Genomic DNA, 14,860 nt, shown 5'->3' on the forward strand with positions numbered 1-14,860 from the left:
TAGGCCTAAATTAGTAACTTGGTTTATTTAAAATATACACGAACATGAGTGTAACACCGTATTGCTATTTATGTCTACGATTCATTATATGGACTATTACAACGAATGAATGAATGATTTAATTTAGAAGAAGGTTTTGTAACCTTGTCACCGTTAATTTAATCAGTGTGCAAACATAGTATCTTAGTGTTCACTCCCAATGACGAGGAACAAACACGTACCTCCTGTAACAACATCTCATAATCCCTTTTCTCGCAGACATGTGTTCATTTGCCTGTATAAGCCCCCGACATTGCAAGCAATTGTTTTCAAAACACATTAATAGCTCTTCTGATTAACAGAGAAAGTAACCTCTCTCGTAAGAAAAGCTAATCTTTGATCATTACTGCTAATTTGATTGAAATTATAGGCACAGTACGAATTTAATATGTAAAACCCCCAATACGCGGCTCTCGCTGAATGAGAGGTGCTTTTCATAACCCCCAATATGCGGCTCTCGCTGAATAAGAGGTGCTTTTTATTACCCCCAATAAGCGACTCTCGCTGTGAGAAGCTAATTAATTTGCCGCATATATGCGGCTCTCGGCCTTAATAAGTTAATGTGGCAAATACAAGTTCTGACAATGAAGAATAAACTTCTGTGATGCAACAACATATGACCATGTTTGTCTGGCTGCAGGTCAGCCCTCCACCATCACTTCCACGAGGTGTACTTCTTGCCCGACATTCCCGAGTTGAGTGATGCTAATGCAGTGCTGAAACAGTATGCAGATGGACCGTCAAGGTGAGCTATTCAAGTGGGGATTGTTTCACTACAATAACTATCAATCCATATAATTAATAACTAAAACTGATAGATTATGTAAAAGCTGTTTCATGGATCAGATAACAAGTTTGAAATTATGAAATCTTTTCAATGTCTCTTTTTCCAAATTCTTAACGTGATGGATAGATTATTCAGATGCATGATATGAAATTTAAAAGATGTTTCATCATCTTCTCTTTCTTGGTAAAATAACATTACATCAATCTGCATTTGTGGTATCACAGCCAACCAATGACTTTGTTAATGTCGTGTTATAGCCAATCAGACCTGAGAACACAGTTGGCCCATTCAGTCCAGGGCATCAAACATGAGAATATAGATGTGAGGAGACGAGCCCTTTCAAAACTTCGAAAACTGCTTCGAGAAGACAAGGTAAGTCACTGACTAGTTTGTATGGTTTGTAAATAATAACGTGCCAAACATAGGCCAGTGCCTTAGACAACTCGATCCCGTAGCTTGACTTTTAAAATCAGTGTCAAAATGGTTTGTGATGCCATCTCACACCACAACACATCAGGCAGTTACAGTCTTGGATGTAAAACGTAAGTGTGTTGGAGAGAATAGTATCTGATAGAAATTAATTGGTAAGGTAAGTATTTGAATGTCTAAAATATTTAGATTTTAATAATATTGACCAATATTCTAGAAACCTATGTGTGTTTTCCTTTTTGTGCCCACATTAATACCATAACCCATTCAACTGCGTAGGCCAAAATAAACACATATATCGTCATCAGGTGTACCGCTAACCTGTACGATTATCCTGACAGGGCACTGATTACCTGAAAAATATGTTCGTGAAATTGTGTTTTAATGATAAGATCTATAGGCCGCTGTTATTATTATTTTTGTTTTTTCCTGAAAATTTGTCCTGACTACAGTAATAACCGGTATGTTATAAGCATAAACATGTGATTTCAGTTAACAGCTTGGGGTTTAGTATTTCCAGGAATGGCTGCTCACACATACCTAGTATAATTTGTGAAATGATTGGTGAAAAGTGTTCACTCAGATTATTTTGAAAAGTTATGTTCACTAAATCTCAACCCATAATCCTTAATCAAGTGATGTAGTGAAGTGGTTGTATGTCTGTTGTTGTTTTATGTAAAACAGTAACTATATAAATATGCTTGTTATGAAATATTATTAAACATACTATTATCAAAGATAATACTTACAAAGCATTTAAAGTTTATTGGGTATGATGAGAATGCGGGGATTAATGGACTAACCCTGCTGGCAGTTTGTTGCTTCCGATTTGGTACCTTGATCATTAGTGCAGACTCAGGGAAGTGCCCCCATCGAATTTTAACACCTTCATTATTGTATCAGATCTATGAAGTTATGTCTTCAATGTGTAACACATTGTTGGTGACCTGAGAATGTTCATTTTGTTTCAGGATACACTGAATGAGTACATAATGGGGAGTGAAGTTGCGGATCCCATCATATCTCAGCTGGTCACTGTTGTGAGTGGACTTTGCTGTTCACCATTCATTCTGGCTAAAAGTCAGTCACATCACATAACACATTATGCTTAAATTAAATCTGAAATGTTTTTCATCTAGTAGATTCTTGATTAAGCAAGTATTTGGCACTAACCTTTAGCTGATTCCCGAAATATAACAATCAACAAAAACAGCAAAAAATACCCATTCAACATATCCCAGGACACATGACTCCTTTAAAACTTTCTGTGGTGCAGATGTATGTTTGATGACAGATTCATTGATGCAGTGGAATGTATCTATTGATTCTGTCATGAAATAAAATTCCAGCACTCTGATGCTTTGAAGTGGTTGGTAGTTTCCCCACCGTCATGGTGATGATGTTTGTGTCCTGTAGTTGATGGCTGGGTGTCGCGAATCTGACAGTGAGGCAGAATTGCTGTATGCTGAATGTCTTGGTGAACTTGGAGCTATTGACCCTGGAAGGTAATAACATTTTTCAGATTTTACAAAAGTAGACTCCTGCATGACTGTGTAAATGTTACCTCTACAAAACACAAGGTGGTGGGGTAGCCTAGTGGGTAAAGTGTTGACTCCTCACACCAAAATACTGGGTTTGATTCCCCAGATAGGTACAATGTGTGAAGCCCATTTCTGGTGTCTGTGCCATAATATTGCTAGAATATTGCTAGAAGAGTAATCAAACTCAACTTAAACACATTTGTTGCTGTGCAGACTCGAGCTGATGGGAAACAACCCTAAGGAGGAAATGACAAAATTCAAGGCTACAGTAGAAGATGACAACTTTGCTGTTGGTCTCATCAATGAGGTCCTCAAAGCCTTCCTGTCAGCCACAGAACCAAGAGTGCAGGTAGATACACTTCCAGCTAAGGTCTGTTGTGAATATTTTCATTGGTAGATGTAAGCAGGAAAGCATATTTTCATCGAAGACAGACCATGATGTACACATTCTATGTGATGATATAATTCTTATCCCAGCAACTCATTTTGCGGGGTTTACCAAAGTGCACTCCGTTTCTGACGGTCCATGCATCCTTGCACATTCGTCTTTCCTGGACCAGAACCTTAAAACCGTTCTATGGCAACAAGTTTGACTTTGACTGAATTTGGTGGTGGCATTGTTTTCCGGATCAGAACTGTAAAACCTTCAAAAATTTCTTTATCAAAGTTGGCACATAGATAGATCTGATGGTGGTTTTAGAATTTTTTGTGGTTTTAGAATTCTGAATAAAATATTTTTGTGTTTCCATGGCAACTAGTTTGAGTTTGACTGAATTTGGTGGGTGTGCTCTAGATCTTGAAAACTGTTCTTTAACTTGGCAAATAGATAGATCTTGTAGCGTACCGGTGCCTTTTGGTAGTTTTGTAATTCCGAATAAAATATATTTCGGCATTTCCATGGCAACAATTCTGACTTTGACTGAATTTGCTGGTACTGCTCTTTTCCGGAGCAGAACTTAAAACCGTTCACGATTTCTTCCCCATACTTGGCACAAAGATAGGTCTGGTGGTGTACTGGTAGATCTACCTGTTGGCACTTTTGGATTTCTGAATAAAATGTTTTATGTTCTTCCATGCCAACAAGTTTGGCTTCAACTGAATTTGGTGGTGGTGCTTCTACTGTTGCAGGTGTGTGAAAGTAAAGCTGCTCTCTGATTCGTGCCATATTGTCATTCTCAGAATCCATTTTGATTTTACATAGTTAGTTGAGTACTAATTTTATGGTCCAACTACTAACTTTGATCCTTGAAACTACTATTTGCGAAACTTTGGGGTTGGCATCTCTTGAAATGGGTTTCTGGCATTTTGAAACATACAGCTGTTGATACTTTGTGACATTCAAATGGACTGTCACTGCGACTAAAACTCAACAAGCCGACACACATGCATAGTGCTGATGGCACATACACACACTCTTGCTATTCCATGTTTCAGGACTGCTCAGCCTTTGCTCTACAGGATCTGCTGCAAATCTATGAAATATCTGAAGGGAAGGAGAGTGACAAGACCCCAAACAAGCTCTGGAGAAGATTCCCAGAACACATGCAGGAGATTCTCATACCCCTGCTGACATCCAAGTCAGTGCAAGTTAAGCTGGTTTTATATGCTGTTCAGACAATCATGCTTAGAAACAAATGCTTGTAAGAGGAAACTTACTGGATTGTGTAGTCAGGCATGCTTACATGTGTAATGCTTGGAAATGAATATAAGGAAGCAGTTTATCTACAGGTACAAACTGGCATCAGAAGCTGTGTGGGACAAGTGTCCCAAGCCAATCTACCAGAGTACCAAGGGAGGTAACTTCAAGGACTGGGTCAGCAACTGGACTGGCTATCTAATACATCTTACATCAAGGGTGAGGGTCTCCCTTTGCTTGTTCCGTGTTAATCATGGATGCTTCCTTTTCAACCCTTTCTTGGTCTCCTTTTTAGAACTTACTCTCATTGCCTTTGTTGATTTTGCTCCTGGGCCTAGTATTTCGAAGCTCTCTTAGCGCTAAGATAGTCATAAGTGCCATACATTAACATTAACTTATGACTATCTAGCGCTAAGAGAGCTTTGAAAATCTAGGCCCTGACCATTGGACTGCTCTTGATGTGACAAAATCAAGGCTTTATTTGCAGATTAAGGTAACACTGATTTAAGGGGACAGTGTGTCATCATAGCCTTTGGGGTGCCCATGCTTTCACTAGTTGTGTTGAATACAGCCGGCTGAGAAATATACTCACCTTTTTTGTGACAAGGCCAAATGATGACAGTGGTGTTTGACCCTCTCCCGTGACTGCTTGAAGTACCTGAATGCAGAATTACTAATGTAACCAATGGTTTCATTAGACACCTTTATCGGAAGAATATATCAAAATATAAATTATGGCTGTTAACTCATTTCAAAATTTCACATGAGTCAAAGTTTCATTTGCTGTAGACCTTGTTGAATTTTTTTTTAAATATGTGACAGATAGTGACCAGAAATATTATTTCAAATTTTTCATCACAGCTTCAACTTCACATGTCTATCATATGTGTCTGATCTCAAACTTTGTTTTTACTTTAGTTGAACCCAGGTAAGGCTGCACGAGTATTCCAGGCGTGTAGTGCATGTATCCGGCACAACATCCAGGTGGCGCTGTACATCCTGCCTCATGTAGTTGTGCAGGTGCTGCAGGATGGACGAAGCGAGGACGTTCAGGAGGTATGTAGTCGTGCTTAATCCTCAGGTAATTCCTTACAGCAGTATAGATACGCAGACTCTGTACGGACTTGGGGATGTAGAAGTCCTCTGTGACTATGCTGATCATAAGAGGTTACAGAATGAATTATTTACAGGTTGCAGACAGACATTGCAAATGTCCACAAACCAGTATTTGATATATAAAGAGGTGCTTGTTAATATAGTCAGTGAACCTTGAAAACAGAAACACTTCAATTTTGTGTCAATTAATTTAGAAAGTTCCACATGATACAGAATATTTTTATGTAATTCCTTAATTCTTTCCAAGGTCATTGGTAATAAAAGTCAATAAGTAAATTGCGGTGAGAAAGCCTGTGACTCATTGTTGCAGATCTACACAGAGATATTAGAGGTGATCAACCAGGTGAAGAAACCTGACACTCGACATCGAAGTTCGTCCGACTTCCGCCACAAGAGTGCCCAGACAGTGTTCTCTGTCCTGGACTATCTGGCCAAGTGGTGTCGGCACCGAGCACAGGCCAAGCCAGCTGCCAACTCCAGCACTAGACGTAGGTCAAGGAGCCCATATATAGTGGTGGTCCAATAATTTAAAATAATTGAAGATTGGTAGCAGTGGCTGAACAACCAAGCTATCGATCATGTTTGCACAAGAAATTTGTGTTCCTAACATACCAGTGATCCTTCAAAGATGAGCAATTTGCAAATGCATTTTGTACAGTTTGAAAAAAGAAATATGAACAGAAAATTACATGTGTAATTTTTTTGTTTGTGTGCATTAACAAAAATATTAAATTATTAAGTATTAAAATATTAAATTGAAACAATTATTAAAAATTTAATTTGATGGTTGATTGGTTGAAATGAACCAGTCATCAATTATGAAATTTGAGCAATTCCCAACACTACCCATAGATACCAAATGAACTACTCACAACGTACCCTGAGTCTTTAGCAATACAGTCTAGTGGTAAATATCAGGATAAATAGGATCTTATGGTGCTGGTATTTGCTACTAATAGTTCATGATCTCATATCCACAAAGATCTTTGATACCACCTTCAATCTCTGTTTTCCCATGACAAAAGTATTTACAGGGGCTGATATTGTGGACAAGTTATCGCTGTCAACTAAATTCATTTGACCATTTCCCACTGAGGGCCAGATGATGCTATGCTCAGGCCAAGTATTGCTCTTTACCCATGTTTGTTGTAAAAGGCGACTTATGGGATTGGGAGGTCAGGCTTGCTGATTTGTTTATTTGCATGGCATTATACCTCAGATTCATGCTAGTTGTGTCAGTAGGTAGATTGTCTGAGCCAGAATCAGTTAGCTTGAAAATTGCTGAGTGCAGCATTTAACGACAGACAAACAAAAACTAGGTCAAGACAGTGTATTTTGTCCTCTGTGTGATAGAGACAATGTATATTGTTCTCTGTATGATAGTCGCACCTTGTCCTTGTGTAACACAAGTAATTGTATGCTACCATCTGGATGCAGATGGAAACACTAGATTAAAGAAATAGGCATAGAGAATCAGACTTCCGAGGATAGCCTAGTCTCACTTAAAATGATATTAGTTACTTCTACTTTGACTCGTGAAGATCCGGGGTAGAATAGGTATTTAGCAACCCATGTTTGCCATAAAAGGCAACTATGTTTGTCATGGGTCCCCAGTTGTGCTGATTGATGCTCAAGCTGTTGATCACTGGATTGTCTGGTTCAGACCCAATTAATTACAGACCGCCTCCATATAGCTGGAAAATATTGCTGAAGTCAGCATAAAACTGAACTCACTCTCTCCTTCTCCCATTCTGTCATTAACTTCGTTGTTGAAGTCGATGGCCTAGACTTGTGACCCTACTTTGTGTTGGTAGAGACCAGCTACCTGAACGATGCTGGCTACAAAGCCGTTGATGACTTCCTCGAACGTGTACCCAAGGACAGTCTGGCTGAGGCCAGTGTCAACTGCAAAGCATACACCCGAGCTCTCATGCACTTTGAACAGTTCGTCTCGCACAAAGACAGCAATCTTCAAAAACACCTTGATTTTGTACAGGTAACCTAATAAATGTGGAGAACTGGGTACAGATATGTGTACAATCAACAATTGGAGTTTTTGTTCAATTGTTGTAATTTTAGATTTTAGCTGAATCTTGAAGTTGACTGCACTTGTTTCCTTGAAGGTGGAGGTGGGTTAGTTTTGGTATTGGATGGGGATGGGATGGGAGGTTTTGGGTACTCGCAATCTGAAGTGCAGAGTTGCTTCCCTTTGGGGTGGTTTGTGGGTTTTAGCAAACAGGTGAATGTATTATACCTGCATCAACTGTATGCCAAGATGTATTTAAAGTGCTGTTTAAAGAGATGTTGAACGCAAAACTCGAGATGTAGGAGGCAAACATAATAAACCGTACATGTTTTTTACCTGGCTTCTAAAACAGGTCATAGGAAGATGTGTCTGTTGGGAAATGTAGCTGTGTAAACACATTGTGCCAAGTGTTCACCTGAATGTTTTGTCCCTCCAGCGCCTGTATGTTGCTATGGATGAGCCTGACGGAGTTCTAGGTGTGGCAGCCATTAGAGAGACACCGTCAACACTCATGCAGCAGATACTCACACATGAGAGTCTTGGTATGTTGCGTTGCTCCTCTATCTCTTGGTTGATCATTACACCATATGTTCCGAGTCCAGACTCGATTATTTACAGACTGCCGCCATATAGCTGGAATATTGCTGAGTGCAGCATAAAACTATACTCACTCACTCGCTCATATGTTAAGAGATGCTAGCTCTCCCGAATTTTCAAAATCATCCCCAAATATGCATGTTGATTCCACACTGTTTATTTTATTCACTTAACATTCACAAACATTGCTGCAGAACTGCAAACTGGTTTCAGTTGTAGTAGGATCACTACGTGTAATGGCATTGAAAGTTCCTTGAGTGCCACAATTTATAGGGATCCCTATTTTGTTGGGAAAATTCCTAATTTAGGGAGCTCAGATTCCTAATTGCACCATTTTGGGGTTGACATCTCTATATGTCTCTGATATCAATCTGTGGTCACAATTGATGTTATCTGATGCCTCTCAAAATTGGATTCCAGTGGTAATGTTGTGTGTCTCCACAACTTACTGCAGTGACGTTGCTGTATTATTAGTACAGCCTTATCAGCATTCACAATGCATGCTTGTCCATTTGCCCGAGACCACTAAATTACGTTGAAGATTAGTTAAAAGTCCAGTTCATCGTACGCTCAAGATTAGAAGCATTTGAGGTTTTAATTCTCAGCCATTTCTGAATGTTTTATATTTGTTGACTAATTTTGACTGAAAGTGTAAAACAGTCAGGTCTCATTTAAACAAAACTAGCCGCTACCTCAACTAGATTTTCCACTAGTTCTCCGTTGTGATATTAAGATTCACTCTCTAACTTCACTCTCTCAACGTGTCACTCATACTCATTCACTGTTTTCTCTGACATGTTTCTGTTCACTTATACTTGTTCTGTATCTTGCTCACTTCAGGCCAGCAGCAGGATGCCCAGGCGTGTTATGAGCAGGCAATCCAGAAGGAACCGGATGAAGTCGGTCACCACCAGGGTCTGCTGGCCAGTCTCATGGATCTTGGTCAGCTTAACAAGGCACTGCTACACACCACTGGGGTCATTGCAGAGAAGTGAGTACATGGAAGAACATAACATATCTTGGTTTACAGAACCTTTTCTATAATCATTTGTATTAAAGGACATTTTACTTTTTCTAAAGGTTATCTGAATACGTTTTGATGTGCACAGTACTTTTTGAACATGTCTGGTCGGGCAGTTGTGGCAATATTTGACAAGTATCTTTGTTCAATAAGTATGCATACTTTCAACAGAGCAATATGGATACATCTATAAACATTTTATTTTTTAACCACTGACTGTCATGCAGTTGTTTTTTTTTCATATCTCAGACCAGCCTGGAAGGCTCAGCTGAATGCCTACAGGATCGAAGCCTCCTGGAAGCTGGGCAGCTGGGATAAACTGGAGATGTTCTGTCATGGAGAAACTCACAGGCGGAACTGGGCAGTTGGGGTGGGCCGTGTTCTGCTGGCAGCTAAGGACAAGGTAATCCCATTACCATATGGCTGACCCTGGCATGGAGCCCAGCCAACAAATTGGCAGATTGTGCTCTTCAAATATATGAAGAGGAGCAGTTTATACAAGGGTCTCACCCTTCCTATCAATACCTGTTGTTGATCATCAATGGTACTGTTGAACGTTGAAGACATTGATTTGAAATCCTTGTTACATTTTTCAAAAACTTAATTGAATGATGCCAGTGAATCATTTTATGATCCTTAAGCCAAAAGAGAATACAACTTCTCAAGAACATTAATGGTGTAAAGGTCTGAACTGCAGTAGTTTTTCACTGATCAGTGTAGTGTCTCAGTGAGTAATATATCAGAAGGGGACACCAGAAATGGGTTTCACTCAAGAGTCCCCATAGAATTTTGCAGAATTGAAGCAGGCTTTAAGTGTGACAAGTGAACCCTTTAACCACTAGTATACTGTTACCCCTGTAGTGTCTCAGACTGTCGTGTGAAGTTATTAGGATGGCTCGTCATTGCTTGTCCCAACAGAAGGAGGAGGAGTTCTGTAAGCAGCTGGAGATAGTCCGACGTGAGCAGATGGGACCTCTGTCTGCTGCCAGCATGGAGATGGGCTCATACCACCGAGGATATGAGAATATTTGCAGGTAACCTACAGAATCGACTAATATCCATGTCTATAAGCCATGGGGCTCAATATGTGACTGCGAGTGAAACCGATGTCATGGTTACCAATACACGTTGCAGATGCAATTGAGGGTCCTGGTTAGCCATCCAGACTCTTGTATGCAAGGATCACAGATTCATCAAATCAAAGTCAGCTCCAGATGAGGGCTGTTCTTGTTGAAGAATAATTATCAAGATCTTGAGAACATCTTTGAGAAATTTGAATTGAAGATTGTCAGTCTGAAGCCCAAGCAAAGTGCTTCATTCATCCATCAAGATTCTGGATGTAAGCATAAAGTCTCATTATTGAAGACTTATACTGTACAAGATGCATCAAATCATCTGAGAAACAATGGATAAGTGGAAAGCAGAAGTTCTGTTTGTATGTTCGTTGGTTTGGTTGATGTCTTTTTCTTCAGTTACATCTGTTGTTGAAATTTCAGAGTCTCTAGTCTAACATGGGTATTCGCTGGGTTTATTTTAGACTGCACATGCTGAACGAGATAGAGCAGGTGATGAGAGTGTTGCGGGACTTCCCTGTACACTGTGTTGACTCCGGAGACTCTGCTGCCAAGATGGCACCAGAAGAACTGATCAAGCAGTGGCAGGACCGCATACAAATGTGTCAGGTAGGTCTAGGACAGACTACAGATGTGTCAGGTAGGCCCAGGACAGACTACATATGTGTCAAATAGGTCAGGACAGAGTACAAATGTGTCGGGTAGATCCAGGACAGACTACAGATGTGTCAGGTATGTCCAGGACAGACTACAGATGTGTCAGGTAGGTCCAGGACAGACTACAGATGTGCCAGGTAGGTCCAGGACAGACTACATATGTGTCAGGTAGATCCAGGACAGACTACAGATGTGTCAGACAGATCCAAGACAGACTACAGATGTGTGAGCTAGGTCCAGGATAGACTACAGATGTGTTAGGTAGGTCCAGGACAGACTACAGATGTGTAAGGTAGGCCAGGACAGACTACAGATGTGTAAGGTAGGCCAGGACAGACTACAGATGTGTAAGGTAGGTCCAGGACAGACAAGGGATGGCTATGTATTATCTCAAATTCATCATACAAAGTCTAATTATAATGCACGTAGCATGGTTGACATGACAAGAAGTTATGGTCAGGGTACTGCGGCGTTCAAGATAAGAAGTAGCAAGATCCATACAGATATACAGTATTGTTATCCCCCACCGCATGTTTATCGGGAAACAGTTGATACAGTATTAGGCTCCATTCCTCTGTGCGTACATATGTACTTAGTGACAATGCTTGTTTATTTGAATTTTGGCAGATGGGTCAAATTTTGACACCCCCTCACAAATTAAATTCTTTTTCATAGAGATCCTCCTTGGGGTACTTAAAAGCATTTAAATGTTCTTTAAATTCTCGCGACAGTTGTAACTATATTTTTTCAATAAAATATATACAAAACAAAAAACATCGTTTTTGTCTTGTGAGACCACCCCTACAGGGCCCCTGGCCCCGTGACAGCCAAGAGCAGGTAACTCTTCAGACTATAGCCTCCAGCAAAACACTTCCTTTTCTGTCGCCCGCCTATGCAGACGTGCTTCAGCGTTCACAGAATTTCTTGCTTACCTAAGACAAAGACAAGTACTAAGATGAGTACCTCAGAGGCTCAAGCTGTATGTATGGTTTCTCTATTAGACGCACGGGCGCATTAGGAATCATTTTTTACAGTTTACTTGTCAAACTGTTGTAACTTTTGCCATCCCTGTTGGTAGCCACGTGGTTAGCATAATGGTGGAAGGCAAACCTTTTTTCCCGCCAAAACTTTTTAGTTTTATGGCGGTCTTTTTTAAAAAAGTAAGCTTGTGTAGCTATGCTTTTATGTACTTTATTCATGTTATCTCCATATTTACTACTATTTTTATAAAATATGTTGTAAACTATGGTGTCGTGGCACTTAGCTTTTACCTTAACTATGTACGTAGTTTTAGTTTTAGCTTTGCGCCCATGCGTGTCTTGTTTTATTGTTGTTTATTATGCAACACTAGGAGGTTATTTGTTGCCTTGCAGTTTAAATCCTGCTCAACATGCAAATCCTCCATTCCGGCTAAAGACCTGCATGATGTATGTCTAAGATGCCTAGTGGAATGTCATCACGACGATCAGTCTTGTGATGTGTGCGCGGGGTTTACCCCTCAGACCAGAAAGTCTAGACACGCGGACTTCTTGTTCTATTCCAACCTACTGAAGGCGGGGGGGGAGGGGGGGGGGCGGGATATCTGGGCTCAGGACCCTCCATCTAAGCGCTCCCACAAAAAGAAAGGCGCAGCTTCTTCTTCGGAGGGGTCGGTTAAGAAGGCCAGGGTGTCTAGGGACCCTTCCCCTTCTTCTGCCATTGTATCCTCAGCACCTACCCCTACTTCGCAAGCACCATTAATCTCTGTTGATTCAATTAATGCCTTGTTTCAGCAACAGATGTCTTCGGTACAATCAATGATAGATTCGGCGCTGTCTGGTTTCCGAAAGGAACTGGACGCCCGATCTTCATTGAGCGGCCGTGGTGGTTCAGTTGAGGGAGGCCGCGGCCCGGGCTTAGGCTCGGAGAACGCTCCTCCCTCTGGGCAACCGTCCTGCGCTTCGGGCGTTCAGGCGGATGTGCCTAGGGCAGTCGACCCCAGCTTGTCCCGTGGGGCAACGACGCCCGGTGTCGGCGGCTTGACCGCGGTCAGCGTGCCTAGTGCCACGGTGGGCAGGCAGCCTAGTGCTGCCCAGCCGTTGGGGGCATCGACATCCTATCCATTTCCTGGGCTCTCGGGTCACCCTCCGGTGGGGGGCTTGCCCCAGTTGCCCAGGCGACCTAGTTCGGGCTCTGGCAGGGGCGAACCTAGCGGCTCGGCCCTTCCTAGTCTCTCTGCTCCTTCGAGTTCCATCTCGACAGGTTCGCTTTACAGTGAAGGTTCCCTGTCTGAGGAGCGTGAGGAGATGGATATCGTGGAGGAGGGGATTGGGGAGGAGTGCGAGTCGGAGGTCACGTACTCGTTCGGTTCGTCCCTCAGACAGGTTAGAGAGAAAATTGCCGAGGTCTTACCTCAGGTTTCTATTCCTGTGTCGGAGCCCGACCCCTTGGAGTTTCGGCTCCCCGGGGAGGCGTTCACGCCTACTAAGGTCGCCGAGGCGAGGTTGCGCCTGCTCCCATCGCTGGTCGGGGAGGTCGTGAATCCGCTCCTTTCGGGTACCCGGTCGCGCTTTGATCTCCCGGAGTTTAGCCGCCGTTATCAACTGGATGAGGATTCGCTATTCGAACCGCCAGTGGTGGACGAGTGTGTGTATGCCTCGGTCACCCAGGGGGGGTCCTCCTCCTCTTCCTTGGTCTCGGCCAGGCAGGGCCGGCGGCTGCCGCCCTTCTCCACGGCCGCTCCAGTGCTAAGGTCCGCCTATCGTTCCTTTGAGGAGCAAGATAGGTGTGCGGCCCAGCAGCTGAGAGTAGTGGTCCATTCAGCTTACCTTTCTGCTTTGCAGGGGCAGCTGTTGGATCATGGGAGCACTGCTGACGACTCTCCGTCGGCAATGTTGGGTCGGCAGCTTACGGACGTGCACTCTCATCTGGCGAGGGACAGCATCAGGTGCTGTGCTAGCCAGATGATGGGGGCCGTCATGGGGTTGCGTCGGCTATGGCTATCCGTAGCCAGGTACTCTCCCGCTACCCAACAGGCACTCCTGGCTCTGCCCTACAGGTTGGGATCTTCCCTCTTCCCTGGGGCATTACAGGTTGTGCGGGAGGCCGCGGAGGCTGTTAGCACTTTCAAGGACTCTAAGCCCTTGTTAGAGCAACCCTCCTCGTCTCGCCAACGGCCTCCCACTCTTGCTTCAGCTTACCCGAGATGGTTCCGGAAGGTCAACAAGAAGACGGGTTTTATTCCACGTACTTCCTTGTGACCAAGAAGGACGGAGGGTTCAGACCGATCTTGAATCTCAAAGGGCTGAACAAGTTCATAGAGGTTCCGTCCTTCAGGATGGAGACACTGCGGTCAGTGATCTCTTCTGTAGAGACAGGGGATTGGCTCACGTCAATCGATCTAAAGGACGCTTACCTCCATGTTCCGATACACTCCGAGTTCAAGAAATACCTTCGATTTTCGTTCGACGGGAAGTGTTATCAGTTTCGGGTTCTACCCTTCGGCATCTCCACGGCGCCGAGGGTGTTCACCAAACTAATGTTGATTCCGGCTCAGCTAGCCAGGTCACAGGGCAGATGTTGTCATCCGTACCTGGACGATTGGCTTTTGAGGGCCCTCGGGCTCCTGTTATCACACGATGCCACACAACAAGTGATGGACATCCTGTTGAAGCTCGGCTGGATCATCAATCTCAAGAAATCAGACTTGACCCCTACGCAGGATCTGGTGTTCTTGGGGGCACGGTTCAATACGGCTCAGGGGATTATTTCCCTAGCCCCAGACTGCATCGTCAAGATTCAGAGAACTGGATCTCAGTTTCTCGAGTTCCCCAGAGCCACAGCAAGAACTTGGCTTCATTTGCTGGGCACTATGGCGGCTACAGTGGACGTGGTCTGGCGTGCGAGGTTGAGGATGCGACCCATTCAACAGGCATTAGCCCTGTTGTGGTCCCATTCGG

The 14,860-nt window shown here is 42.9% G+C and overlaps 1 protein-coding gene across 1 annotated transcript in view; it reads left to right on the forward strand.

Annotated features, from left to right (window-relative positions):
- LOC137278423 (serine/threonine-protein kinase ATR-like) overlaps positions 1-14,860 on the forward strand; it is an 83,956-nt gene that overhangs the window by 44,001 nt on the left and 25,095 nt on the right. Inside the window, exons 35-49 of the mRNA XM_067810739.1 lie at positions 680-784; positions 1,084-1,198; positions 2,227-2,295; positions 2,672-2,760; positions 3,010-3,145; positions 4,231-4,373; positions 4,525-4,651; positions 5,351-5,488; positions 5,859-6,036; positions 7,363-7,544; positions 8,011-8,116; positions 9,012-9,162; positions 9,442-9,595; positions 10,111-10,226; positions 10,730-10,874. Coding sequence (XP_067666840.1) covers positions 680-784; positions 1,084-1,198; positions 2,227-2,295; positions 2,672-2,760; positions 3,010-3,145; positions 4,231-4,373; positions 4,525-4,651; positions 5,351-5,488; positions 5,859-6,036; positions 7,363-7,544; positions 8,011-8,116; positions 9,012-9,162; positions 9,442-9,595; positions 10,111-10,226; positions 10,730-10,874 — 1,954 coding nt within the window. The remainder of the gene's footprint in view (positions 1-679; positions 785-1,083; positions 1,199-2,226; positions 2,296-2,671; positions 2,761-3,009; positions 3,146-4,230; positions 4,374-4,524; positions 4,652-5,350; positions 5,489-5,858; positions 6,037-7,362; positions 7,545-8,010; positions 8,117-9,011; positions 9,163-9,441; positions 9,596-10,110; positions 10,227-10,729; positions 10,875-14,860) is intronic.

The sequence above is a fragment of the Haliotis asinina genome, chromosome 3 (assembly GCF_037392515.1).
Source record: "Haliotis asinina isolate JCU_RB_2024 chromosome 3, JCU_Hal_asi_v2, whole genome shotgun sequence".
Classification (NCBI taxonomy): Eukaryota; Metazoa; Mollusca; class Gastropoda; order Lepetellida; family Haliotidae; genus Haliotis; species Haliotis asinina.